This window comes from Carassius gibelio, chromosome B22, assembly GCF_023724105.1.
Source record: "Carassius gibelio isolate Cgi1373 ecotype wild population from Czech Republic chromosome B22, carGib1.2-hapl.c, whole genome shotgun sequence".
NCBI lineage: Eukaryota > Metazoa > Chordata > Actinopteri > Cypriniformes > Cyprinidae > Carassius > Carassius gibelio.
Genome location: NC_068417.1, coordinates 26778794 through 26804322, shown reverse-complemented (window position 1 = coordinate 26804322; position 25529 = coordinate 26778794). Strand labels below are relative to the sequence as shown.

Below are 25529 nucleotides of genomic sequence, written 5' to 3'. Positions count from 1 at the left end.
GCAATAAACCGAGACTTTTATTTTGTTATCTATGACACAATTGATTGATTTTATATTACATAGATTTGTGTGTGTGTATTATTTAAATGTTTGTGTTTAAATAAAATTAATAAAAAACGTTTCTTCAAATACGTTTTGTGTGTGTGTGGATATGATTTGATTGATATGATTTAGCAGATTTTTTTTATCTTATCAAAAAAATGTTCTATTAAAATTAGTACAAACACATACTGTACATACACAGAATAAAAAAAGCACAATACGAAAGAGTGGGCCCAAGTAATATATACAAAATGTTTTATTAAAATGAACACACACACATACATACACACAATATAAAAAAAAATATGAAAAGAGTGGGCCCATATAATATAAACAATATTTATATATACAGGAAAGATATTATGTACTACTTATATTAAAAAATATATATGAAAAGAGTGGGCCCATATAATATATACAAAATATACACATTATTTACAATGGAGGCGGAGTTTGTCATTTATTTTGCCTGCCGCTGTTCTGCCAACCAATCATCTAAAGTTTTTCCATTAGAGGAGCGTGAGCAAAATGTGGCATTCCCATATCGGCTATGACCAAACTCTTTAGTTTTGGGCTGCCCACATTTGCTGCATGTGTTAAAAGTAACCCCTCGCACATACTTCCTCTTATGGACTCCGCTTTCCGTCTCCAGGGCCCGCCGGCGCCTGTTCCTCTGGGTGTAACGGGACACAGGAGCAGCAGGCACTGGAGCAGGGGCTGGAGCAGGCACTGGAGCAGGCACTGGAGCAGGCACTGGAGCAGGCACTGGAGCAGGCACTGGAGCAGACACTGGAGCAGACACTGGAGCAGGCACTGGAGCAGGCACTGGAGCAGGCGGAGCTGGGCCTGGACCGGATGTCAAAGCACCAGCAGATGGAATCACTATTGACACAGTCATGTCTGGGTTAAGCACTAGCGTGCCTAACAGTGACCCAGGTGCTGAAATGGGCTGCACAACTCCTGCTGCTGTGGGGACGGGTGCGATAGGGCACTCCCTTTTGGCAGCAGCGGGCCGGCGACCCGGTCGCAGAATTGGAGCCTGTCCTTCTCGATTTGGCGGAAGGATAAATTGATGTTTTGGGCCTGATGTTGATGGCACGTCATCCAATTTTTCCCTCGGCAGAGGAAGCTGCACATCAGCCACATCTATTGGGTCAGATGGAGTCAGTCCCTGGACGAGGACACTCAATTCCTGATTCTTCTGCTGCCGTTGAAACCTGAAAGTAAATTACTTGTAAAATATATATATATATATATATATATATATATATATGTGTGTGTGTGTGTGTGTGTGTGTGTGTTTGTGTGTGTGTACAGAAGTATTCAGTTCACTGGAACCAAATAATGTGCCTTGCTTACCACTGAATGAGTGTCCTCTGGTTCAGCTCAAACAGTTGGATCATTGTTTCATCCATCAGCCTTTGATTGTTAAGCACCAGCTCTCGGATGTGGTGGTAATCCGAAAGGATTTTAGACCACCTGGGGGTGGAAACTCCAGCCTTCTTGGTCGGTGACTTGTGTAAAGCACACAGCTTCATACAAGTGGCCTCAACCAAGCGGCAGGTGCTGGGCCACTGTGCTGGACCCCCAGGATGTCCAATTAGACACCGTTTCACACTCTCCACACCCGGTGTGACTCCGGACCGCTTCGGTGCCTTAAAGCGCCCATGTGTCAGCTGAGGCTGATGTCGAGGCTGATAGTTGACCCGCTGTTTATCAACATCAGGGAGAGCGGTCCACAGCTGGATGGCCTCTGTAACCTGCAGGTCGGTGAGGTAAGGAGCCTCACGAAGACCCACCAGGAAACCAGCCAGATCCTGGACCTTGTCCCACCCAGCGATGCCATCAGGTCCAATGACTGCTCCCTAGTAAATGCAGATTAGTGTTAATATACACTTCCAGTCAAAAGCCTTTGAACAGAAATATTTTTGACATTTTTTAAAGAATTCTGCTCAACAAGCCTGCATTTATTTTATTCAAAATACAGCAAAAGCCATTATATTGTGAAATAATTTTACTATTTAAAATAAAAATGCTTTCTATTTGAATATAGTTTAAAGTGTAATTTATTCCTGTGATGCACAGCTGTATTTTCAGCATCATTCCTCCAGTCTTCAGTGTCACATGATCTTCAGAAATTTGTTGTTCTAGAAACCTTTTTTTATTGATATTATTATCAATATTTAAAACAGTTGTGTACATTTTGTTCAAGATTCTTTGATGAATAGAAGGATCCAAGATAAGAATTTATCTGTAATAAAAAGCTTTTTTAATATTATACACTATACCCTTCAAAAGTGTGGAGTCAGAACATTTAAATCATTATATATTTATTATTAAATTATAGAAATTAATACTTTTATTTAGCAAGGACGCATTAAATTGATGATAAAGACATTTATAATCTTACAATATACACTGAACTTTCTATTCATCAAAGAAACCTAAACAAAAATCTCTAGAAGCTATTTTTAACCTTATAATAATAATAATAATAATAAAGTAAAAAAAAAAAAAAAAAAAAAACTTGCTTGTAGTGTATGTGGAATAAAACGAGACTAAAATGAAATAAAGCCCTTAGAGTGTCGTACCTGAGCCTCGCCGGAGACACTGCTTCCAGTGTCAGATGTCTGTGACAGCACTGAAGAGGCAGGGGCGAGATGCTGTCCCTCTCCTCCAGATGATGTGGACGGCTCAGCCAGTGATGCTGGGGACTGAGGCAGAGGCAAAGATGAGGGGGTGTTTCTGAGGCAGGGGTCATCCTCATACAGCACTGGAACTGTGATGTCCTCCATGCTCTCTTCCTCAAACCCCTCATCTAGCAGGTCCTGATCATCAACCTCCTCCACCAACCGGTTTTTCCTCCTCTGGGTTCTGGAGCACTGGAGTCAGTGTTTTGCCAGTCTGGCTGTAAAGGTACTCGATTCCCAGCAATTCACCTACAATAATAAAATAATAAAAAAAGTGTTCTTAATAATTGATCAAGTACATTGGAGGCTCTAATACTCTAATAACTTAATAGAATATTGCAAAAGAAATAATTAAATGTCTTACCTGTATATGCTCCAGGAGGGCGATAGCGCTCATCCCAGGGCTTCCCAAAGACTGTTCGGCTAAGCCGGTCCACAGCCTCGCTCATGGCACTGCCATATGTCCGAATGGAGGACGCCCGTTTTATGGCGTCTTCCATTCGGTCATCATTCCAACGCATCAAGCCCTCAAGGAGATAGGCCTGAAAATGCGCATCGCTGGCACTGGTTCCTAAAAGTTAAATAATATCAAAAAATATATAAAAAAGGGTTTTATATGTCACATATGTACAATATATGTACTACACATAAGGTGCTCTGAAGTAATTTGTATACTACATTTAATAGAGTTTTGTAACTATATTAAAAATGATTGTCACTTAGTCATGTGTTACTAGTGACTTGTTAGTAAAGACAGCTTTGTCAATGCTTATGACATTAAAAAGTATAATGTAGAGTGTGACATTTATTAATGCGGCATTACTTTAAAGTGATGGAAGCAGTTACAGTGCTTATATTTTCTACAGAAAAATGAATAATCCATATGCATGTAATACCTGGAATAAAACGGTTCAGGTGGAGGTGGAATGACTCCAAGGAGGTAGAGCCACGAGCACACCTGTAGCAGCACAGCTCCACGCCGCCTTTCTTCAGTGTCCCTGTCTTCATGTACAGCGGAAAGTCCTCTGGGTCTTGGATACACTGGACGTGCTTGTGCTGTTCCTTCCATATCTGCTGGATCCGTTCGTGGTCCAGCAGAGGAACTCCCAGGGTGTCCTTCCCATCCGCACTGTCAAACTGATCAATCAGTGACCCAATCAATCTGGTGGTCTCCTCCACCCCCCTGGTCCTCCTCCGGCAGTGCAGTGCCAACTCCCTCCGGGTAATGCGAGCACTGACCGCCTTTTCTGAGATGTGGCCAGTCTTCTTTGCCGCCAGGTCACCCTCTTTTGCGGAGCGAAGAGCAGCCACATCCTCTGGATCCCACTGAAAGATGCACGTGGACAGACGTGCCATGAAGATCCCATAGAGCGGATGAGCCTCTGTCGTGACACCTGCAGCAAATCGCCGCATGAAGTGCCAGATGTCGAGGCGCACTACAAGCTCATCCCACTCCAAAAACATGATCTTCACCCGCGATTGGCCGTACTGACTGCAGCAGTCCCTGTCCACGTACATCACTTTTGGGGCTGCCTCTCCTGCCTCTCGGTAGCGTTTCATCAGACCAGCTGCCATGGAGTCCAGTCCATGTCCCTCGGCAGCTGTCAGCACAGAGACAAGGACCTGGCCGTGTTCGTTTCCGACATTTGTGCACCAGGCAGCTGTTCCTGAAGCAGCACCGGCAAGTTTCTTTGTGACCTATTGGGAAAAATAAAAGGGTAAAAAAATGTGCCATATCTGTGCCATATCCGTGCCATATCCATATCTGGCAAATTTCTGGATATAAACAGGGCTTTGATACCTTTTTTGTCGAATCCATCTTGAGAACACAGCCAAAGACAGATGTTAATTTGGCCTTGACCTCGTGCAGTCGCCCCAGAACATCCCTGGCATACACGGCTAACAGCCACTTAGGTTTAGGCAAAGCAGGTAAAAGTGGAGGATCAGCAAACACAGGAGGCTGCACAAGGGAGGACCTTGTGAATGGTTCACAGGCAGTCAGGTACTGCAAGACACGCTGTGTCCATGCCTCACTGTGCTGTTCCATCAGCTTCCTGTAAAGCTGAGTCACACTGTTGCCCAGTGTCCTCTCCCTCATCATCCTCAGCACCCGGTTGTCACATGAGTATCTAAGGAAACAACAGTATAATCATGCAAATGCTTTAGCTGTTAAAAAATAACCCACATAAAAGCACCTAATAATGAATGATTGTCATTATGAATTACCTGTATGTCAGCAAAGCTGGAAACTGACTGCGGTGGCCCATATCCAGCTGTCCTAGGATGTCCTCGGACCAGGCAGGATATTTCTTTTTGCAGCGTTTGCACTCCAGATACTCAGTGGCAAGGTCATACCACCCGTCGATGTCCAAGACCTTACGCACGGTACGGTAAATTCCTGCCGCAGTTAGTCTGTGCCTACCACAGTCTGGGCGAACACAGACGAGAGGAAATAACCACATCTTCAGCGGCATCCATAAGAAAAGGGGCCGACAGAAGAAGAGGTCAGGTGAGGCAGGGGGCTGAGTGTTTATTAAAGGGGGCTGAGGAGGATACCACCAAAGTTTCAGCTGGGACACTAGTTCTGGCTTGCCGGTTCGTGGGTTGGCCTTAAACAGTGTGTTCCGGATCCACTCATGCTGGAAAGGTGGAAGTTGATCTTTCCAGTGACTTGGAAGCTCAGCTGGTGGCCGGTGATGTGAAGGAGCTGGTGCCTTGGCAGTTTCCACTGATGGAGATGGAGCAGCACAGTCCTCTGAGGAAGCACAATTTTTGGACAAGTATTCATAATTATTATGTTATTTTTAGGAACGAGAGTGAAGAAAGTGGTACTAGTGTTAAGGAAGCACATAACCCAGCATACACTTTATTAATTTAAGGAGAATGGAATCAGTGCAGCTGACTGAGAATGAGGATCAGATGGAATGGAGGAAGGAAAATGTGGTGTGATGAATTAAGTGTAAAGCAACGAAGCCCTCGGACATGAAGCATACACACAGATAGAGTAAGGAAAAACTGTTCCTCTAATCATTAGAACAATGAATCTCCACCATCCTGTCTGCTCAGGTGGAGATGAAGAGTGAGTGAGAAGAGCAAGCGGTGTGAAAAAGTTATCTAGTGATTATCTAACAACGGGTAAGTTCGGAAACGCAAATAAATACACTGACACCTTTGGACATCCTTACGGTTTTGAAGAAGTGCACTCAAGAAAGCATCCCGCTTGAGGCATGACATGACATAATTCTGTATTGTAAACAAAAAATATTTTAAAATGTTGATTATTTTCCCCCAAGAAATAATGCTTCTCATTGTGTTTTTACAAAACATTCTTGTAATATTTGCATTTGTGTCATATGCCACACCTGTATTTAGCTGTGCTTCACATTGTGATGCAGCAAATACCAGCTCCTCATCGTCATCTTCAGCAGTGGGAACGGACTTGCCTGGAGCACAAAGGTTAAAACTATCATTGTGAACAATACACAGAGACAAACATATGTAAGATGGTGCTTACTTACCAGTAGCGAAAAGCTGTATCGGGGTCAAATGTTTGGCTGGGGGTTCTGCTGCTGGAGGAGGTAAAGTGGACTGCAATAATGGATCTGGAAACAGCAAGTTGACAAGTTTGCCATAATGATAAATTAATATATGAAGAAATGCTGTAGGTAAAATTCTATAGTCACACTCCTACTCACAGGGTTTAACTGGTGACGTGAGTTTTTTCGCCAGCTGTGAAGGAGACAAATTTTTGCCACGCGCCAACAGCGCTTTCACAGTTGCGGTCTTCTGTACACCAGTTTGGATAGGTGCAGGTGGAGGTGCAGTGGTTGCAGAAGCACTGGAGGTTGCAGCGTGAGGTGCAGGCTGACGTACGCTGGTGACCACAGCAGAAGCCCGTCTTTTCAGGACATATGTCTTGAAAATGGCCATGTTGGTTTTGGGCCTGGCATCTGCCTTAATGAGGTACCTGATGAGGGCTTGAGCCTCCTTGCTCTGGTCCTCATAAACATCTTTCATGGAGCGGCCCTGGAAGTCACCAAACTCCACCATCAAGCAGCCCTGGTCTCCAGTTGCCCGGGCTTCTGCCTGCATTTCCTGCTTCCTCTGATACTTTTCCACTTCTTCTGCCATCTCTCTAATTTGAGAAGTGTACTGTAGGAACAGTTGTTTATTTTGTGACAGGGGTGTTGTCTGCGCTGTCTCAGTGGAAATGCTGAGCACCAAATACACGGCATACCCCAGAGAGTTTTCCAGGAGCCATCTAAATCTCTGGCCCTGGTACTTCCCAAATTGAAGTTTGCAGTGAGCCAGTACTAAAAACTGGTCACTGGGGTCTCCACCGTTCGTGCTGTCAAAAGTACTGGCCTCTGACAGCACCTCCTCCTTAGGTTTGGCCCTTCCAGACTCCAAATTTTCAAGGCGCTTCGCCTCCGCCGAAGGCGCCATGAGGAGTCGGCTTGATGTTGCCGATTGGCGTTGAAAAGAGGGATATGCATACATTTTCTGAAATGAAAATCAGAAAAAGACTACTATCTTTTGCAATCTGAAAGACACCTGTATGTTAAGTGTGTAACAATAATTTAACAAGCTACGCATAAACTATATTACTGTGGTAATAAACTTGGCCATGACATAAACTGTCCTGAAGATGAGTTTTCTACAAAGGACAGGAATCCCTGACATATAAAATATGTAATGTCAGTATGAAGTCTGAAATTTCCTTTTATTTCCAATGCTTTCATCTTAAACCATGACTACACACACCAGGCTATAAAATATTACATTAAATATATAATACTTCAAAAGTGGTCATCTTACCCCAGGGTTACACCAGGTGCTTTAACCTCTTAAAATCTTTTTCAGTGTTTTTAACTTTCTGGTCTACCCAAATTAAAATGAGCACTATTCCTATATACTTTTGCTCATATGGATACATTTGGCCTTTTTTGTTTGTTTTTAGTTAAGACTCTCAATGTTTTATTTATAAAAAAGTCATTATTATATTATTTTAGAAAATATAAATTTATTTCTTGGTAAAGAAATTGGTCCATATCTCCACAACAATTTGGTAATGATTTTTACAATCAAAATGTGTGTGTGTTATTATGTGTTATAACCAAATATAAATGTAAATAGTTTAATCGTTATTTTCATTCATAGGACCCAGAAACCATGACTTCTTAGACAATACACACATCATTGTTGACAGTAGCATAGCTTAATTAGCTGACGGTCGATAACTTTAACTTATCTGATCATTTATCATGTGAAAAGTTACAGGTTCACAGGTACTGAAGAAAGCATGAACTGTATGCTAGCTAGCTATACTGACACGATTCGTTTTCAAAAAATACACACTGTATATTAACCAATAATGACCAGTTTTCAATGAATGAAGTAATAGCCTTACCTTTAACAAAGATGACAATGACAACGACCGGCGATTGGTCAAAAGGAGGCCACGGGAGAGAAACGCGATTGGAGGAAAGTAAGCCCCGGAAGAGAAACTCGATTGATCAAAAGTAAGCCACAGGCGAAACGCAATTTGTCAAAAGTAAGCCACAGGCGAAACGCGATTTGTCAAAAGTAAGCCATAGGCGAAACGCGATTGGTTCATGTGGGCTTACTTTGGGCTTACTTCGGCTCAGTCGGTGGAAAGCAGTAGGCGCAAGCGAGAGGTAGCGGGATCGATGCCCGCATTCTCCAAAGCTTTTCCCCCCTTTTTTCCTGCTCTAAAAGTTATAACTACATTTAAATTCAGCGCGCAGTGACTGCTGGTGAGTATTTATAAGATACTGAGACTAAAATGACTAGATTTTGCTAATTTATTTATGCAAGAAGCCATTTAGTATGCTAGACTAAGTATCCATAACTAATGCGCTAACGTTAGCCTGTAGGCTATATAAAGAGTTTATTTGCAAAAACAGGACTCCGTTTTTATAAATTTTCGTAAATCATGTTTATTATTGTGTTATCATGTTTTTAACGTGTTAGTTAGCTGTATATCTTTAGTTATTATTTTTTAACAATAATAATAAAAAAACACCTGCAGTTTGACTAAAATAAACCATTCTTGTTATCAGTTTTTGAAAAATAAACTCTTCATATGGTTTTAGATATTTGTTTAAGCAATTTTACACATTATTGCAATTGATTACAATAATATGTGTAATATTTAGTTTTCCCATTCTTAATTTCTCCTTTATTAATACTTATTTAGTACATTTTATTACAGTATTTGGATCCTTTGACAGATATTTTGAGGTGTTATGCATTACATTGTTGGCCAAAGCAATGATTTATTCATTTTTGCATGATAAATTCAGCATTTTTACAGTTTCTTTCAGTAACCAAAGGCTGTTTAATGGCCGTTTCAGTTCATTGTGACAACTATTGTTGTATGTATGTGTTCAATGAACCGTAGAAATAATTCTCAATATGTTCAATAGATTATTTATAACTGACTTTTAAAAATAAACCAAACCTGGAGGAGAAAGGCACTAATTACCCCTAGTCTCAACTATACTGAAATATCTCATATAATACATGACCTCCACTATGTCAACACTGAATTGAAATTATCCACTAGGCTAGCTTGACAGATTTCTGTAGTAATTCCACTGGAACTAACACAGAGCACTGTTTGTGTGTACAAGCAGAAATGCTGTACATTGCTCCTCATCAGTATGAAAAAGCTGCTGAGCAAGGTTTGCTTTTAAGGTTAGTAGTTGTAGAACTCAACCCTGCTGACTTGATCATGTACATACAGCGTATCCAGTTGAAGATCTTGTAGGATGATATTTTATTACCTATGAGACCAGTCAGTTATTCAAGAGAAAAGGTTGTGGGTTTGATTCCCAGGGGAAGTCGTGTTAGGTAAATATATATATAAAGGAGCCAAAGGAACTTCTTCCAAAGGAAGTCGTGGCATAATGGTTAGAGAGTTGGACTTGCAATTGAAGGGTTGTGAGTTCGAGTCCCGGGCCGGCAGGAATTGTGGATGGGGGGAGTACATGTACAGTTCTCTCTCCACCTTCAATACCACGACTTAGGTGCCCTTAAGCAAGGCACTGAACCCCCAACTGCTCCCTGGGTGCCGCAGCATAAATGGCTGCCCACTGCTCTGTGTGTGCTTGTGTGTGTGCATGCACTTTGGGTGGGATAAATGCAGAGCACGAATTCTGAGTATTGGTCACCATACTTGGCTGAATGTCATGTCACTTTCAAATCAGTAAGACTTTCATCCATCTCAAGAACACAAATTAAGATATTTTTTATGAAATCTGAGAGCTTTCATCTTTATATTCTGGTTCTAATAAAGCTTATCCTCCTCTCTATCGAAGTCTTAAGACATGTTTATAGAAACTGTTTTATGTACAGCATGCATCTTCCTCTGCTAGTAAACAAGGTTCAATGCAAGAATGTCCGCTCCTGTGTCAGCAGCACCATACACATTTTCTTGTTTTCTTTGTTCACAAAAAGTATTCCTGTAGCTTTATAAATTACGGTTGAACCACTGATGTCACATGGACTATATTAACAATGTTCTTACTACCTTTCTGGGTCTTAGGCAGCGTCAGAAAGTTTGTGCTCCAAAGATGAACGACGGTCTGGTTTGGAATGATATAAGGGTGAGTAATGACAGAATTTTCAGAACTATCCCTTTAATGCAAGAGCCAGTGATTACATTTCAAAAGTTGTTTGCAGTCAGAAATTTGACACTGGGATCGTGTGAGTGTAACCGTTTGTTCCACTGTTAGAGGAAAGTTTTCTGTCACTCCAGGTGAAATCTCAACTCAACTGAAATCTCAGTTTTCCTACCAGATGAAAAATAAATCCCTTCCTAACGAGTTTTATTGAGTTTCTTTTGGCATGTTTTCCAGTTAAATATAGAAAAATCCTTGAAACAGGATTACATTTTCTCAGAAAGCAACACTGCAAAGATTATATTAAGATATGAAGACATGTTTTCACAGATTGTGCATTGAATACAAGTTTATTTTATGTCACTGCACTTTTTTTTTTACATCTAGTTTTGTGTATACTTAAAATGGAGCAACATCATCTTATCATAGCACAAAGCACAACATTTGTTTTCTTCATCTTGCGAGATGCCTTTCCATCCATTATAAATTGTGGTTTTGACAGTCTGGCATTTGATATCCTAACACCTTCATTGTCAGGGTTTTGGGTAGAGGGATGAGGCGAGGACTCAAAGATGCAGAGAGAAGGGCTCTTTAATAGCAATAAAAATAAAACAAACAAACAAACAAACAAAAACTACCCCGTGGGGGAAAACAGACTAACTTGACTGGGCAAGGCAAGGCAAGGCAAGGCAAGGCAAGGCAAGGCAAGGCAAGGCAAGGCAAGGCATACACAGACAAAGATTCGACGACGAACTCGCAACCAGACTGCAAACACAAGGGCAATAAATAGGGAGCTAATGAGGAGGTTAACGAGGGAACACATGTGGGGAAAATTATATCAATAATCAGGTAACAAGATGGGAGGGGTCAAGACAATTGACGAGAGCACATGGCACATAGGAACGAAGACAAAAGCCATGTGCTCACACAAAACAAAAAACACAAGCACATGGCCAGCAAACCAATCGCAAGCCATGTGCTCGAATCGGACACAAACACGCAGCTAATGAGCAAGCTCATAACCCGCGTGTTCACACAAGACAGCACGCAGCCAGTAAAAACTAAGCTGCGTGCGACAGCACAAGACAAAATATAACAAGCACACAGCCGATAACTCGAGCTGTGTGCAACAATGCCACAATAAAACAGAACATGGAGCGCGAGTGCTCGGTCCCCGACACGAAACCGAAACTCAGCAAGACATGAGTGCCGGGATCCGAACACCACGCTCCAACATGAAACAGGACACGCAGACAAGAGCGCACAGCTCGAGCGGTCTCGAAGCCGCGCACTCACATGAAAACAATGACAGGAGGAGAGTATCAGGGCTCTGTCACAAAACATGAAAACCACTAGACTGAAGTGACAGAACCCTGACACTAGCCCCCCTCAAAAGGGACGCCACCTGGCGTCCCTAACGAAGAACACCCAAAAACAAGACAGGCACGAGACAGCACAGGCATGGCAACACAAACCCGGTACACAACAGAACACAAGACATGGAAATCAAAATACAGACAAAATACGGGAGGGAGGGGAGGGAGGGAGGGAAGGGAGCCCAGTCAAGCAATATGAAAACCCAAGCAGTTATTAAAGGGACCAGGGAAGGGCGGGAGGGCTGAGCCAAGGAGGCTCAGGCAGTCCAGGAGTCCCAGCAGTGGACCAGGGTGGAGCCGGAAAGATGAGCCAGTGAGGATCTGGCCTAACAGAACCCCCGACAGACCACCAGGGAGGAGCCGGAGGGACGAACCAGCGAGGATCCGGCCAAACAGGAACCCCGGCAGACCACCAGGGCGGAGCCGGAGGGACGAACCAGTGAGGATCCGGCCAAACAGGAACCCCGGCACACCACCAGGGCGGAGCCGGAGGGACGGACCAGCGAGGATCCGGCCAAACAGGAACCCCGGCAGACCACCAGGGCGGAGCCGGAGGGACGAACCAGCAAGGATCCGGCCAAACAGGAACCCCGGCAGACCACCAGGGTGGAACCAGACGGAGAGACCAGGAGGCCTCCAGCCAAACAGGGACCCCGACGGATAGGGAGGGCAAAGCCGGCAAGGCACTCCTCAGGGGTAGAGCTGGCATCAGGGCAGGGAGCTTAGACAGAGCCGGCATCAGGGCAAGGAGCTTAAACAGAGCCGGCATCAGGGCAAGGAGACTGGGCGGCGCCGGCAGGGCAGGGAGACTGGGCGGCGCCGGCAGGGCAGGGAGACTGGGCGGCGCCGGCAGGGCAGGGAGACTGGGCGGCGCCGGCAGGGCAGGGAGACTGGGCGGCGCCGGCAGGGCAGGGAGACTGGGCGGCGCCGGCAGGGCAGGGAGACTGGGAGGCGCCGGCAGGGCAAGGAGCTTGGGCGGCGCCGGCAGGGCAAGGAGCTTGGGCGGCGCCGGCAGGGCAAGGAGCTTGGGCGGCGCCGGCAGGGCAAGGAGCTTGGGCATGACTGGGATGGCCTCCAGGCCAGCAGTGGGCTCCTGAATGGCCTCCAGGCCATGTGGGATGGGGGAAGTCTTTCTCCTTTTCCTTCTCCTCCGTCTCCGAGACTGGGGCACTGAAATGTCGTCGGCCACTACTGGGGGCGCGGCAGCCTCATCAGGCTCCTCTGGGGGCGCTGCAGCCTCAACAGGCTCCTCTGGGGGCGCTGCAGCCTCAACAGGCTCCTCTGGGGGCGCTGCAGCCTCAACAGGCTCCTCTGGGGGCGCTGCAGCCTCAACAGGCTCCTCTGGGGGCGCTGCAGCCTCCTTAGCTGGGGAACGTGCCAAGAACTCCACAAATTCCCCAAACGACAGGTGGTCCAGCCCCCTCATACTCCACCAGCTGAGAGGCTCATCAAGGGCGTAATTGAAGAGGTCCTTGAGGGCCGCATCATTGACCTCCAATCCCTCTGCAGTCCCACTGAACTCCAGGGCAAAATCCCTCACACCAGTCCCTTGTTGATGGAGAGAGATCAAAGTCTTGAACTGGAGCATGCGCTGATAGTGGGGGCTGGAGAGAGTGGAGGCTGGTGGACAGTGCAAACCCTTCTTCCGCTGAGTCCTCATACTGGCGAGTTCGTACTGTCAGGGTTTTGGGTAGAGGGATGAGGCGAGGACTCAAAGATGCAGAGAGAAGGGCTCTTTAATAGCAATAAAAATAAAACAAACAAACAAACAAACAAAAACTACCCCGTGGGGGAAAACAGACTAACTTGACTGGGCAAGGCAAGGCAAGGCAAGGCAAGGCAAGGCAAGGCATACACAGACAAAGATTCGACGACGAACTCGCAACCAGACTGCAAACACAAGGGCAATAAATAGGGAGCTAATGAGGAGGTTAACGAGGGAACACATGTGGGGAAAATTATATCAATAATCAGGTAACAAGATGGGAGGGGTCAAGACAATTGACGAGAGCACATGGCACATAGGAACGAAGACAAAAGCCATGTGCTCACACAAAACAAAAAACACAAGCACGTGGCCAGCAAACCAATCGCAAGCCATGTGCTCGAATCGGACACAAACACGCAGCTAATGAGCAAGCTCATAACCCGCGTGTTCACACAAGACAGCACGCAGCCAGTAAAAACTAAGCTGCGTGCGACAGCACAAGACAAAATATAACAAGCACACAGCCGATAACTCGAGCTGTGTGCAACAATGCCACAATAAAACAGAACATGGAGCGCGAGTGCTCGGTCCCCGACACGAAACCGAAACTCAGCAAGACATGAGTGCCGGGATCCGAACACCACGCTCCAACATGAAACAGGACACGCAGACAAGAGCGCACAGCTCGAGCGGTCTCGAAGCCGCGCACTCACATGAAAACAATGACAGGAGGAGAGTATCAGGGCTCTGTCACAAAACATGAAAACCACTAGACTGAAGTGACAGAACCCTGACACTCATGTCTTAAACTCCTTTTCATCACAGTCAGAAATGACGGACTGGTGTCAGCAGATCTATCAGCACCCACGTGTCTGATCCACATCCAAAAGACAAATATAGCAACAGTTTACGTGGGCGTAATTCCAGCAATTGTTTGCTTAGCTGGACATTTCTGCTAAAGTGATTACCGCCCACATAGCTTTTATGCGATTACCCATTAAAGTAAGCTTCTGGATAGCCACATTAAATAAATGAATTAACAGCACCTCAAAGTACCCCTAGACTTATGAAACATTTGGAAAGGCTGAAGTCATTAAACCTGTCTGTGTTCAACATTGAGCAACATTAATAAAACTACAGACGCCAAAAGAAGTAATTTATCGTAGCATTAACCTGCATTCGGAAAAAAGCATTTGGTCAATGTATTTAAGACTATGCTGAAAACAAACCCAAGACTCAACAATGAGTATACGGCTACCCCTAGTGTTCAAAAAAATGCTTTGCAGGCTGATGTATTTAGTGTTTACATTAGTTTAGACTTGCCCTTCAGTGCCAATCACATTCATCTAGTGAAACCAACTTCATTTACTCATTTACATCAATTTACTGTTAACGGAGACTTCATTGTTTGCTTTTTCTAGCCAAAAATATATTTAAAAAATTTACAAACTATATGCAAACTATATATATATATATATATATATTAAACACAGTTTCTTAACAAAAAAGGTCAAGAAATTACACTTCCAAACTTAAAATACATAATAAATTCTGAAAAAAATTTATCACTCATCCAATTTAAATAAAAAATAGGGTAATGATTCACATCTATATATTTTTTCTTTACTAAAATTAAATGCCCTTAGGGCTTTTTTAATAGGATGACATTCCAGTCATGGAATTGCCAGCCCGAGACTTGAACTCACAACCTTAGGGTTAGGAATCAAACTCTCAAACCACTAGGCCACAACTTCCCCTATATGTGATGTATCTTCACACAAACCTACTTTAAAAAATAAGAAAGCTCTCAGGACACAAAGTGTTTCGCTGTGTGTGGTTGCATCTGTGTGGGCTTGAGATCCTAGATGGACTCACTTTTGAAGTTGTGTCTGATCTTTGTACATGTTAGCGGTGGCACAGTGTGTTAAGTGCCCCCTTCTGCTGTCTACGACTCTCCCCTGAGCCCCAGCCACTTACCGCAGACCGGGGAGGCCAAGCTTGACTGCCTCTCCACACCCACTGAGTGCTTAACAACCAGCGGCTAAAAAAATGCTCACACGTTAAATTGTAATGCTACTTCTTCAGTTTGTGCTAATAGCGCTGGTGTCATTGATTTCTTGTCGCGCCCCCCTCAGCCAGGCAAAATACTAATGGTGGTGGTCAATAAAGCACATGAACTGGAAGTTCTCAATCTTCACACTTCTATCAAACTTGGGCCTAAAAATAGCCGCCACGTTCTGCATCACCACCAGCTTATTTAAAGGAGTAGTTCACCCGCTGGTCGTCCAGGAGTTTGTTTCTTGATCAGAACAGATTTGGAGAAGTTTAGCATTACATCACTTGCTCACCAGTGGTTCCTCTACAGTGAATGGGTGTTCACTGTAGAGGAGTAATCCACACTACTCCAGTCCATCAATTAACCTCCTGTGAAGAGAAAAGCTGTGTGTTTGTAAGAAACAAACCCATCATAAAGGCATTCTAAATTTAAACTGGTGCTTCTGGACAAAATACAAGTCCAAAATCCTTAATAACGCTTCCTCCAGTGAAAAAGACCAGCCTCCTGCATAGACATGTGCTGGTATTCTGTAATGCTATATATCAAGGTATTGAATATGCACAATATTGTTATCATGGAAACTTCTAAATACCATGAACCAGTTCCGTCGCCAGGGCTGTGCCAAGTGTGCGAACACACAGGGCCTCGTACCTCTAAAGGGCCTCGCTCTTGTCCTGCATTTTATGTTGTTTATGTAAAATTTGTATTACTGTTTTTCCAACCATTTTTTCCTTTGAAAGACTAAAATAGTCAAAGCTGATAGACAGTAAAAGACTCTGTGTATAAGAATCAGTAAAGCGGTTTGTTGTTAGGATGACAAAAAGTTTTAAAAGTTTAACTTTTAGGCTGGTCTAGAGCCCTGCATTTCACCCCGACTTTTTTATGCCCTTCGGGCTGGGCTTCGGGCCAATTTTCATGTCATAGTTCAGATGCGGGCCGGGCCTCAGGCGTGTTTTAGGCTTCTCCTTATTTTTATATTTTAGACAACCATCAATTAGTGATGAGAAAAATTGCTGCGCTGATGGAAACAACACGAGACCCTGCTGTCGTGACTGTCCAGAGTGGCTCTACAGCAGCAGCGCAGCTGAAGAGGTCTGTGTTCAAATGCACACAAAAGGCTTAAACTTGCTGCAAAGCAACGGCAAAATTAATTACCATAAATGAGTCAGGGGGAAATAGGAAGGTGATATTTGAATTATTTACTAACAAAATAGTGTTTCTGAGTCGGTGTCGCAAGGATGACGTTGCTGATCCTGACTCGCCATCTCCTCATTAGACGCGCCTTTAGAGAGTAGTGCATCTTTACAGATTATGATTATAATTAAATGTTTATGATTTGTTTTATTTCATTAAGTAGTAATTTAAAGCTTTCTATAGATATATTTATCATGTCTGTGAGGCATGTATTCACTGAGTTCCGGTTAATTTTTGTTCTCCTGTTCAAGATGAGACGGCAGAAAGAGCATCATGATTATTTTCTTAATTTTATAAAAGCACAACATTTTGTTGATATTGTGAGTGCACACAAATAAAGGTAGACCCTTTATAGTTACAAATGATGCATTACTCTTACCTTTATGAGCAAAAATGATGGCGTATCCACTGAAAAAAATGCAAGTCATCATACTGGCGCCTCCATGTCCTAAAGCATCTCCACAGAAACTACTGGATATAGCGCACATTTATCTAGGTTTAATGTTTAAACATGCTTTTATATCTATATATATATATATATATATTTATTTTTAGGCAAGCCGTGATGATTTGAGAAGACTAAATTTAAATTTAATAGCTGAAACAGTAGTATTAGCTGTTTTTGGAGAAGAGGCGGAAAAAACGGGCCGGGGCCGGTAATTCTGATAAGCTGTCAGTCATGGGCCGGTCTTAGGCCTGAGCGTCTCGAGATAGGGCCTAAATTTGACACCCGTGCAGGGCTTTAGGCTGGTCTTCCTCAGTGGCCCAACAGCGCTTGTCAATGTCAAAATGATCGAGATGGCCAATCAAATCAGAAGAATGCAGGTCTTACTGTCACTGTCTCAACACAACTAGAGTTTGTGGAAAGATGCTAGTAGTAGCTTAATGTATTAGAAAACTTTTTTACAATAGAAATGTTAAGCGACCGACAGCATTAGACTATCTAGTGATGCAAACTACTCAACCTTTTAAGAAATTTTGCCATTTTGAATTGAAAATATGCGACAGGCTAATGATTCATGTAAATCATAAATAAATGAGACGTTTGAATTTTTAACTTATTAGACATGTGAATATCAGTGAGTGTGCACATGTAAAATAAAATATTATTTTCAAACAGTGTAAAATGACTACTACTTCATATGAAGAGTTCAGATGCAAAAGCCTTAAGAGCCGTTTGAAATTTTCTTCTAAGATGAGCCTTTTTATCAGGCTTCCATGTGTAGGTTTAGTAATTTCACTTTAATGCCAATGAATAGTTTCTTTTCTTTCCCATTAAAATAAAATAACTGAACATAAACATAGGAGCATGAGAAAATAATTATTTTAGGAGAAAATCCTGGAGGATTTTGCATCTGAACTCTTCATATATAACTATCTACAATCCCAGAACTCATTTAAGCATTCTTAAATTACTTATTTAATTGCTTTATTATTAGTAGTATGCAGAAGATCCTTATGAGCATGACCATGATTTGTGCGCAAGCATGTCAGTGAGCACGGCATCTCAATCGATCAGATGCATGGTAAAGTTGCGTTCGTTACTATAGCAACCCCCCTCCATACACACACACACACACACACACACACACACAATCATAGAGGGCCTACATTGGTTAACATTAGTTAATTCATTAGTTAACATTAACTGCCAATCAAAAATTCTTCTGAACCTTCATCAATCTTAGGTATTCCAATATTTAATAACACGTTCTGTAGCAAATGTAACTATTGCTCATTGTGAATGTTAATGCGTTAACTAAGGTTAACTAATGAGATCTTATTGTAAAGTGATACCACGTTGTTGGTATAAAGTGATACCACGTTGGACACACAGCTTTTTTTCACTTCACAGGACAATCACTGATACTTGTGAATTACTGTGATGTTATTATCAAAGAAATAATCTGTGCTACGTATGTTACTTTTTTCAAATTAATTGATTGTAAACATAAATGCACATTTAAATTTAAAATCAGCATGAGATTTTTAAAGACCATTTTATTTTTATAAGAAAAATAAATTGGGCTCTACTTGATTTTATACATCAATAATTGATTGTATCATACAATAGAGCATTACATACCAAATGGGAGCCAGGTAACAAAAATATAAAAATAAAAATAGAGTTGCTAAAGATGCAACCCCCCCCCCCCCCCCCCCGCCACACACACACAAACAAACAAACAAATAAACACAATTACAAAACTGATTCATCTGGAGATATTGCTTTTTTTTTTTGTACTGTCACAAATCTTTCTGAAAGGCCTCTTTGAGTGAAGTATTGATCCGTTATATAAAAGTTCAATGCTACTTCTTGCCATGAGGATCAAGTGTAGATATTGCTCCATCACTTGTAGTTATGAAATTGCTTTGTCTCAAAACAGAGTTCCTAAACACATTGATAATGTCAGTAAAAAAAAACATTCTGTTTCTAGTTTTTTTTTTCACAAATTCAACATTCACACCAGGGTAGTGATGTGACAGCTATTTTAGAGAGCAGCAAAAATACTAATTTCTGCTAATTAAGCAACTGTCTGGGACTCTGCATGGATGGTCACATGAAATATGAATGGAAATTGGTACATATTTTGTAGTTATTCAGGCCTTACTAAACAAATTCCTAGTATGTCCTGCAAGAATATCGTTAGTGAAATTTTAGGTGATGTTCTTGTTGCGTTTTGTCAATGATGTGAGATCAAACCAGGCCTTCTATAACAACTCTAAACAACAGATTCATTTAAAGACGCTGCTATTCTGACTGATGGAAGCAAGCTGATCAAAGGCCATTCTTCCGTGTTTTATAAATAAATAAGTACAAAAACTAAATCAAAAGTCTCGTTACGTTATGTCTGTTTGCTTATGGTTATACATTCACACCGTTTTTGGGACTGACAACTGTATGACTAACGAGTCTTTCAAGTTGTGTTGTATATCTAATTGCAGACAAAAGCTGTCTTTATGGACAGGTAAGGTCAGTTCCCACATGTATTCTCAGAACAGTCTTGAGTAACACTGTAACCATAGGGACAGATAATGTCTGCATATGAGATTAATTCTATAATACTGTGTTACAGTATAGATAAATCTATGATACAGCTAAGCCTGTCACTTAGCTAACTAGTTACCATAGCAGATAGGCTACAGTGAAAAATGTTATTACATTTAACTTCAAAATGATGTTTAATGGAGCTAAAAAGTATGAATTATAATTTACAGTGAAAACATACATTTATTTGTAAAAAAGCAAGTTAAAATGCCTCTTAAAATGCCGTAAAAAAACAGTAAGAAATATCCAGGGCACGTGATTTTAATATATTTACTCATGTTGGTTCTTACATTTTTTTCAAAGCTATGTACACGTTTGATTTTAAATATTATGTTTATTGCATCGTCTGCACATTAATTTATTTATTAGTAATCGTTTATTACTTTAACGGTCTTGCTCATTTAAATAGCCTATAATGACACATTTCTACATTTAAAACGGCCATTGGTGATAAAATTAAATAATACATGCTCTCACTTAAATACCAGATTGTCAATCCACTTGATGTCCTCAAAATGATATCACTGTTATTATAGTAAATACTAGTGTATACAGTTTGTTTAGTCGCGGATGTGTTTCAGAACTTCAGAATTGTTATATTCATTTACCCGGATGTGGCGTTCCAAACAGAACTTACTGTTGTATCGCGCAGCTGCGTGAACTTGACCGTTATTTTTGTCCAAAACACGCTTGTATTTAACAACGAGTTCCGAAACTCAAATGGACCATAAACGTCTAACCCTTTTGTCGTCTTCAGAACTAAAGTAGCCTACTCTGAGGAAAACTAAAGTGTTTTCTGTAATCCACGCCGCTGGGTGTCGCTCTGGAGCAAGAAATGCCTCGGCGTCTCCCCCTCCCCTAAACATCTCCTCCGAATGTGTGTATGTGTAGCGCCGAGAAAGTAAGTCTGTGTTTCCAGCTGACTGCTCGCTCGCTCTCTCTCAGTGTGTGTGTGTGTATGTGTGTGTGTTGTCATTATTATTATCCAGTCTGCTCCCAGCTCAGAATGGCCAGATTCACTCAGTCTGAGACAGGAAGGGAGCAGCACCCACAGCCGCCCCATACCGCTTACTCCAGTCCGCTTTTCACTGGACCCGGGGCAGCACCGACCCAACATCCACTCCTCCTAATCCCGCACCAGCACCAGTACGCTCAGATCCCATTTCCTAAACCCATGAACGGGTCAGAATCCATCTCCATTCATCCGGAGAGCGGCACCATGAAAGACCAAGATGCCATAAAACTCTTTATCGGGCAAATACCGCGGAACCTCGAGGAAAAAGACCTGAAACCATTGTTCGAACAGTTTGGGAAAATCCACGAATTGACAGTATTAAAGGACCGATACACCGGCATGCACAAAGGTAAACGCGTGATTCTCTTAATACGAGTCTGATTTTGCAGGGGTAAATACTAGGCTACAATATTGTAATATATATATATATATATTTAATTGTGCACATTATCCGTTGTTAACGCATGCGTTATTGTAATATTTATTATAAATAATACCTGTCATGTCAATATTAAATACATATAGGCTACATACAGTCTGAAGAAACTGTAATCTCAGGCCCCTTTGGCCACTGTCTTACACTTGAATCATTTCGAGAGAACTTATGTTCTCAGTTTGAACCTTTGCATTGTTGCTTGTTATGAATATTATGTAGGCTATCCCCATCATATAATATGGCAGTGAATCTCGCCTTTCTCTATGGCGGTATAATTTTTGAACTGGGGCAAAAAATCTTAGAAGAAAATTCATATTTAAATAGACTCTCTTTAGCCTCTTCCATCTTTACCAATGGGGGAATGCTCCCACCACCCCAGAGCATCCAAGCTTGTTCAGTCTAACATCGCCTATGCAGTTCCCGCGCATGAACAGGCGTTTTGAATATGATTATATTTAGCCTATATAGCCTACCAAGAGATATGTTCGGTGTTGTTCAGCATCTTACAAAAAACAGAGCTGTTACATGCTCCAAACAGGTGCGCCTGATTAATGAAACACGCACATACAATACTAGAATAGAAAAACGTGAAGCTCCACTTATCTGTTGATCATATTTGCACTTAAAACACGTTCGGTTGTGCGTCATAACGAACTACGGCGCGTTCTATATTGTGACGTGACGTTCAAACCGACAGTTGACGACGTTGGATACGTCATCCCACTCAAACAAGAAGAAAATTAAACCTCTGTTTTGGTATAATCTCGTTCTTGTCATTTATTCCCCTCAAGCGATGTGTGTCGGAAACTGAATATTCGCATTTGTCTTCGTTAGTGTCAGTTACTATTAGGCTTCATTTCAGTGGCGTGTTTATAATTATGCTAATAAGGGTCTATTTGCTCAAGCGTTCATCCACGATATTTACCCCGTGAGAAGCCTTGCTTCATATGGGGTTTAACTGTGTTGAACATGTCAGAGTAATGAGAATTGCTATATAGCTACAATGATTTCGTGGGCGAGGGTTGTGCGTTTTCATTTGGCTAAATGAAATCAAACCAAACAGTTGGAGAAAACGAGGTGGAATTTTCATTTTGTTCTTAATTTTAGGTTTCTGTGACAAACGGTTAAACTCTAGAGAGGTTATGCGTGCCAAAAATGTGCCGTTTCAGAGGAAACTTAAAAAAGTTACTTACCACAAGTCGACCGTTATGAAAGCGCGCCAATTCTGACGAGAAATGACACTCGCGCGGCTATCCTTCTTTGATCAAATGGCATCAGTGGTGACATGTAAGTTGTTATATTATTTGAGGTATTAACTCGTGCAGCAAATAATACAAGACAGAAACACCTGGGAGGATCCAATCTGACTGTTCCTCAATAGTGATGGTCCTCTTGGGCATTGATGGATGTCAAGTGAATACACCTTATCTAGTGCATTACTGTGAGCTGAACAGTCCCATCAATTAGACGTCTAAAATATAGAGCTTTACAGTTTGTAGTGCTAAACCCAGAAGATAATTAGCATTTTCAAGCAATTGGGTTCCCTTAGGAATTTCCAATGGGGTTTTAAAATCGTGATCTTCCTTTTCTAAGTAAAATAAGGTCTGTGGTTAATAATACTTCAGACATTTTGTTATGCATAAATTATGCACAATTATACCTCAGATGTGGATTTTGAAATAATTGTGCATAATTATAATTTTTAAACCCATAATAATTAATAATAATAATAATTATATATATATATATATATATATAGGCCTATATATATATATTCTTTTTTTTTTTCAAACCCATAGGTTATTCCCGAAGACTTGTAAATTTGCATCATTACCGAATAATTGATGTGTGTGTGTTTTTTTTTGGTGTTTATTATGGCTGGTTCCATACTTATTAATTGACCGTCCTGTCAATGCCAGATTACAACATCATGAACCCAATTGTTTTCATCCCTAAACTAGCTGATTATACTTGTGATGCAGCTGCCTCTGGGACAGGAACTGAATATGACTTCTAAAGGATTGCACAGAGAATTGGTTCTTCAGGATGGAATTTCTTTTCATCTTATGTATTATTCGACGAGGGGATGTGAGGATAAGAACAAGTCAGCAAATATTTACATAAACTTTTTGTCAGCTTATAGAGATTGTGCAGTCTTGCGAGTAGTCTCAATATGGCTGCGTTGGTGATGGAGATCCCAAGGTTGTTTAAATGTTTGGCTAAAATGTCGGTGAGGATGCTAATGTAATTTTTTCTAATCCGAAACGTGACAAAGGAGCACAGCAGATGAATGGTTTGTGTTAATGCCAGTACTCATTGGTAAGAGCCTACTGTGTGAACATATGCAATCCACACAATTTCACTGAAGATAAGTGCAAACCAAGATATTTGTGCATTTGTTTCATCATTAAGTTCTGCTTTAAAGGGTTCACCGGACTAAGGGGATAATATGTAGATTTCAGAGTGGAGAGATGTTTCGGCGTTAAGTCAGCTTGCTAATCCACACAGGAAAACACAGCATTAGTTTGCTAAGCGCGGTAATAAACCATGACCATAATGACGGAGGAGGATTAGCAACTGTAGTTATTGTCTGAGGTTGCAGTCGTTCAGATCTCTTGGTTTGTCCCTCTACAGTGGCTGCTTCTTTGCAATTAAAGCATGCTGTAGTCATCTTAGCCTGTGGTGTTCAGTATGAACAGCTATTATGAGGTCTGTTCAACGGGCCTAACAAACGCTGTCTCTTGATTTGTATTAACAGGTGAGCTTTTTCCCCTCGGGCTTTTCACCTGTGATCAGTTGAGCTCAGCATTTTATTAAAGTTTTCTTATTTAGTATGGAGTTGGGAATGGGTTTTTTACTCACTGATTTGCCTGCAAAGCTTGAGACACTTGCTGTGTATTTGTAATCGTATACGTGAGCGTGGTATATAGATCTCTTGCTGCGTTTAGCATAAATAGACTATTGTTGCTTTGCTTTGAAAGCCTGTTACGCACATTTTGCACTCCGCAGGTGAAGATGTCCAAGGATAAGCTTGCACAAGCTTACGATACAAAAGGCATGGAGAACATTTGAACACTATACACAAACATATACAAGGTTATTTAGACCTAAACCTGATGCTGTCTGATTGTCTGCGCTTAATGCGGCTCCATTCACATCTGCCACTATAGAGTGTCAATCCTTAACTGCTTTCAAGGACCTATTGTGCTAATGCATTTATGAGGGATTGAGAGATACGATAGACATCTTAGAAATAATCTTATGAAGCATTAAACTATTTTCATTTGTCTTTTCCCATGTGAATGTAGTTAACAGCAGGGGTCCTTGCAAAAGCTGACAGCCTAGCGGTAGAAAGGTTCAGTGCGTATAAATGTAAAGCTAACCTTGTTGGACAGTGATTTGAAAGGAGATTTATGCTATGGTATTTTCAGTATTAAAAAGAGCTAAGCCAGGAGCGAGATTGTTTCAAGGCCTTGCAGAAAAATTACATCACAAATCCCTTATTAATAGAAAGATGAAACATATTTTGTATGCTTTACCAGGAACCAATGTTCATAGTAGCATTTTCATATCTGAGAAGTGATTTTTAAGTCTATTTTATTGTCTTGTTTTCTAGTAAAACTAGTAAATTGAAAGCGGAGAGTTGTTTTTTAGTAGCCTAAATGTCTGTTAGTTTTGAGACTTTGTAAAAGTTTAAATGATATAAACACATTTACTATTCCCAATTTTTTTTCTTTAAGTTGAACAAAAATGGCTGTCCACGTGTTTACAATTTGTATATTTTATAATTATTTTTTTTGTCCAAAATGGTCCAAAGCAGTAAATTGTAGTTTCTAACTAAAAGCTATGAGCCTTTTGATGATAATGTTTCATCCAGACTTCCCACGTTTAAATAGGAAACATGTCAACAATTAATAAAAACTGCAACTGGGAGATTTTCATTAGGTTTTAAATTAGAGGAGGCCATTGGCTGAAATGTCAGATGGCTTCTTTAAAAGTCTGACAGTCTAAAGATGCAAAGATCTGTAAATACTATAATACGCAACAAGGCCAATTCATAAAAAATGCAGTGCTTCAGCAGCTCTCCTGGCAGGAACCGTAGCTCTGAATGTCAGGATGAGATGTTCCCTCCTCTATCAGCAAGCTTTGCTTTGAGCTACTTGTCTTTGAACTGGCCACTTATCTCCCCTTTACCTGCTTTTAGATGGACTTTCCTCCATTTGGAAAAGGTTATTTTTCTTTTTTGGTAGAAAATGTGTGTGTGTGTTTTTTTTAGGCCATTACCATTCATCAGGAGATGGCACTTACAGTAGAGTA

General features: G+C 41.6%; 3 protein-coding genes across 11 annotated transcripts in view; 1 reads left to right on the top strand and 2 right to left on the bottom strand.

Moving 5' to 3' along the window:
- Positions 1-1405: 1405 nt before the first annotated feature.
- On the bottom strand, positions 1406-5484 carry LOC127987840 (uncharacterized). The gene is made up of 6 exons (XM_052590198.1): positions 4959-5484; positions 4534-4861; positions 3629-4430; positions 3097-3303; positions 2634-2981; positions 1406-1907 (listed from the first exon to the last, which is right to left on the bottom strand). The coding sequence occupies exons 1-5, from the start codon at positions 5204-5206 to the stop codon at positions 2878-2880; spliced, it is 1689 nt and encodes a 562-aa protein (XP_052446158.1). The 5' UTR covers positions 5207-5484; the 3' UTR covers positions 1406-1907; positions 2634-2877.
- A 758-nt stretch (positions 5485-6242) lies between these two features.
- On the bottom strand, positions 6243-7560 carry LOC127988310 (uncharacterized). The gene is made up of 2 exons (XM_052590981.1): positions 6428-7560; positions 6243-6334 (listed from the first exon to the last, which is right to left on the bottom strand). Exons 1-2 carry the CDS (start codon positions 7230-7232, stop codon positions 6243-6245), a joined length of 897 nt encoding a protein of 298 aa, XP_052446941.1. The 5' UTR covers positions 7233-7560.
- A 12880-nt stretch (positions 7561-20440) lies between these two features.
- LOC127987838 (CUGBP Elav-like family member 5) overlaps positions 20441-25529 on the top strand; it is a 207918-nt gene continuing 202829 nt past the window's right edge. For 4 of the 9 annotated variants that reach the window (XM_052590197.1, XM_052590192.1, XM_052590191.1 and 1 more), the window contains exon 1: positions 20661-21125. In XM_052590197.1, coding sequence (XP_052446157.1) covers positions 20720-21125 — 406 coding nt within the window. In that variant the 5' untranslated portion in view covers positions 20661-20719. Of the gene's footprint in view, positions 21126-25529 lie in introns of all 9 variants that reach the window. The other 5 variants (XM_052590195.1, XM_052590190.1, XM_052590188.1 and 2 more) reach the window with 3 other exon arrangements.

Bases quoted from the DNA above. Each gene is read 5' to 3' on its own strand.
- LOC127987840 (XM_052590198.1), bottom strand. From the start codon at position 5,206: ATGCCGCTGAAGATGTGGTTATTTCCTCTCGTCTGTGTTCGCCCAGAC. The intron at 3,304-3,628 runs GTATTACATGCA...TTTAACTTTTAG, and splicing joins CCTGAACCGTTTTATTCCAG to GAACCAGTGCCAGCGATGCG. The intron at 2,982-3,096 runs GTAAGACATTTA...TTATTATTGTAG, and splicing joins CCCTCCTGGAGCATATACAG to GTGAATTGCTGGGAATCGAG.
- LOC127988310 (XM_052590981.1), bottom strand. From the start codon at position 7,232: ATGTATGCATATCCCTCTTTTCAACGCCAATCGGCAACATCAAGCCGA. The intron at 6,335-6,427 runs GTGAGTAGGAGT...TGCTGTTTCCAG, and splicing joins CACGTCACCAGTTAAACCCT to ATCCATTATTGCAGTCCACT.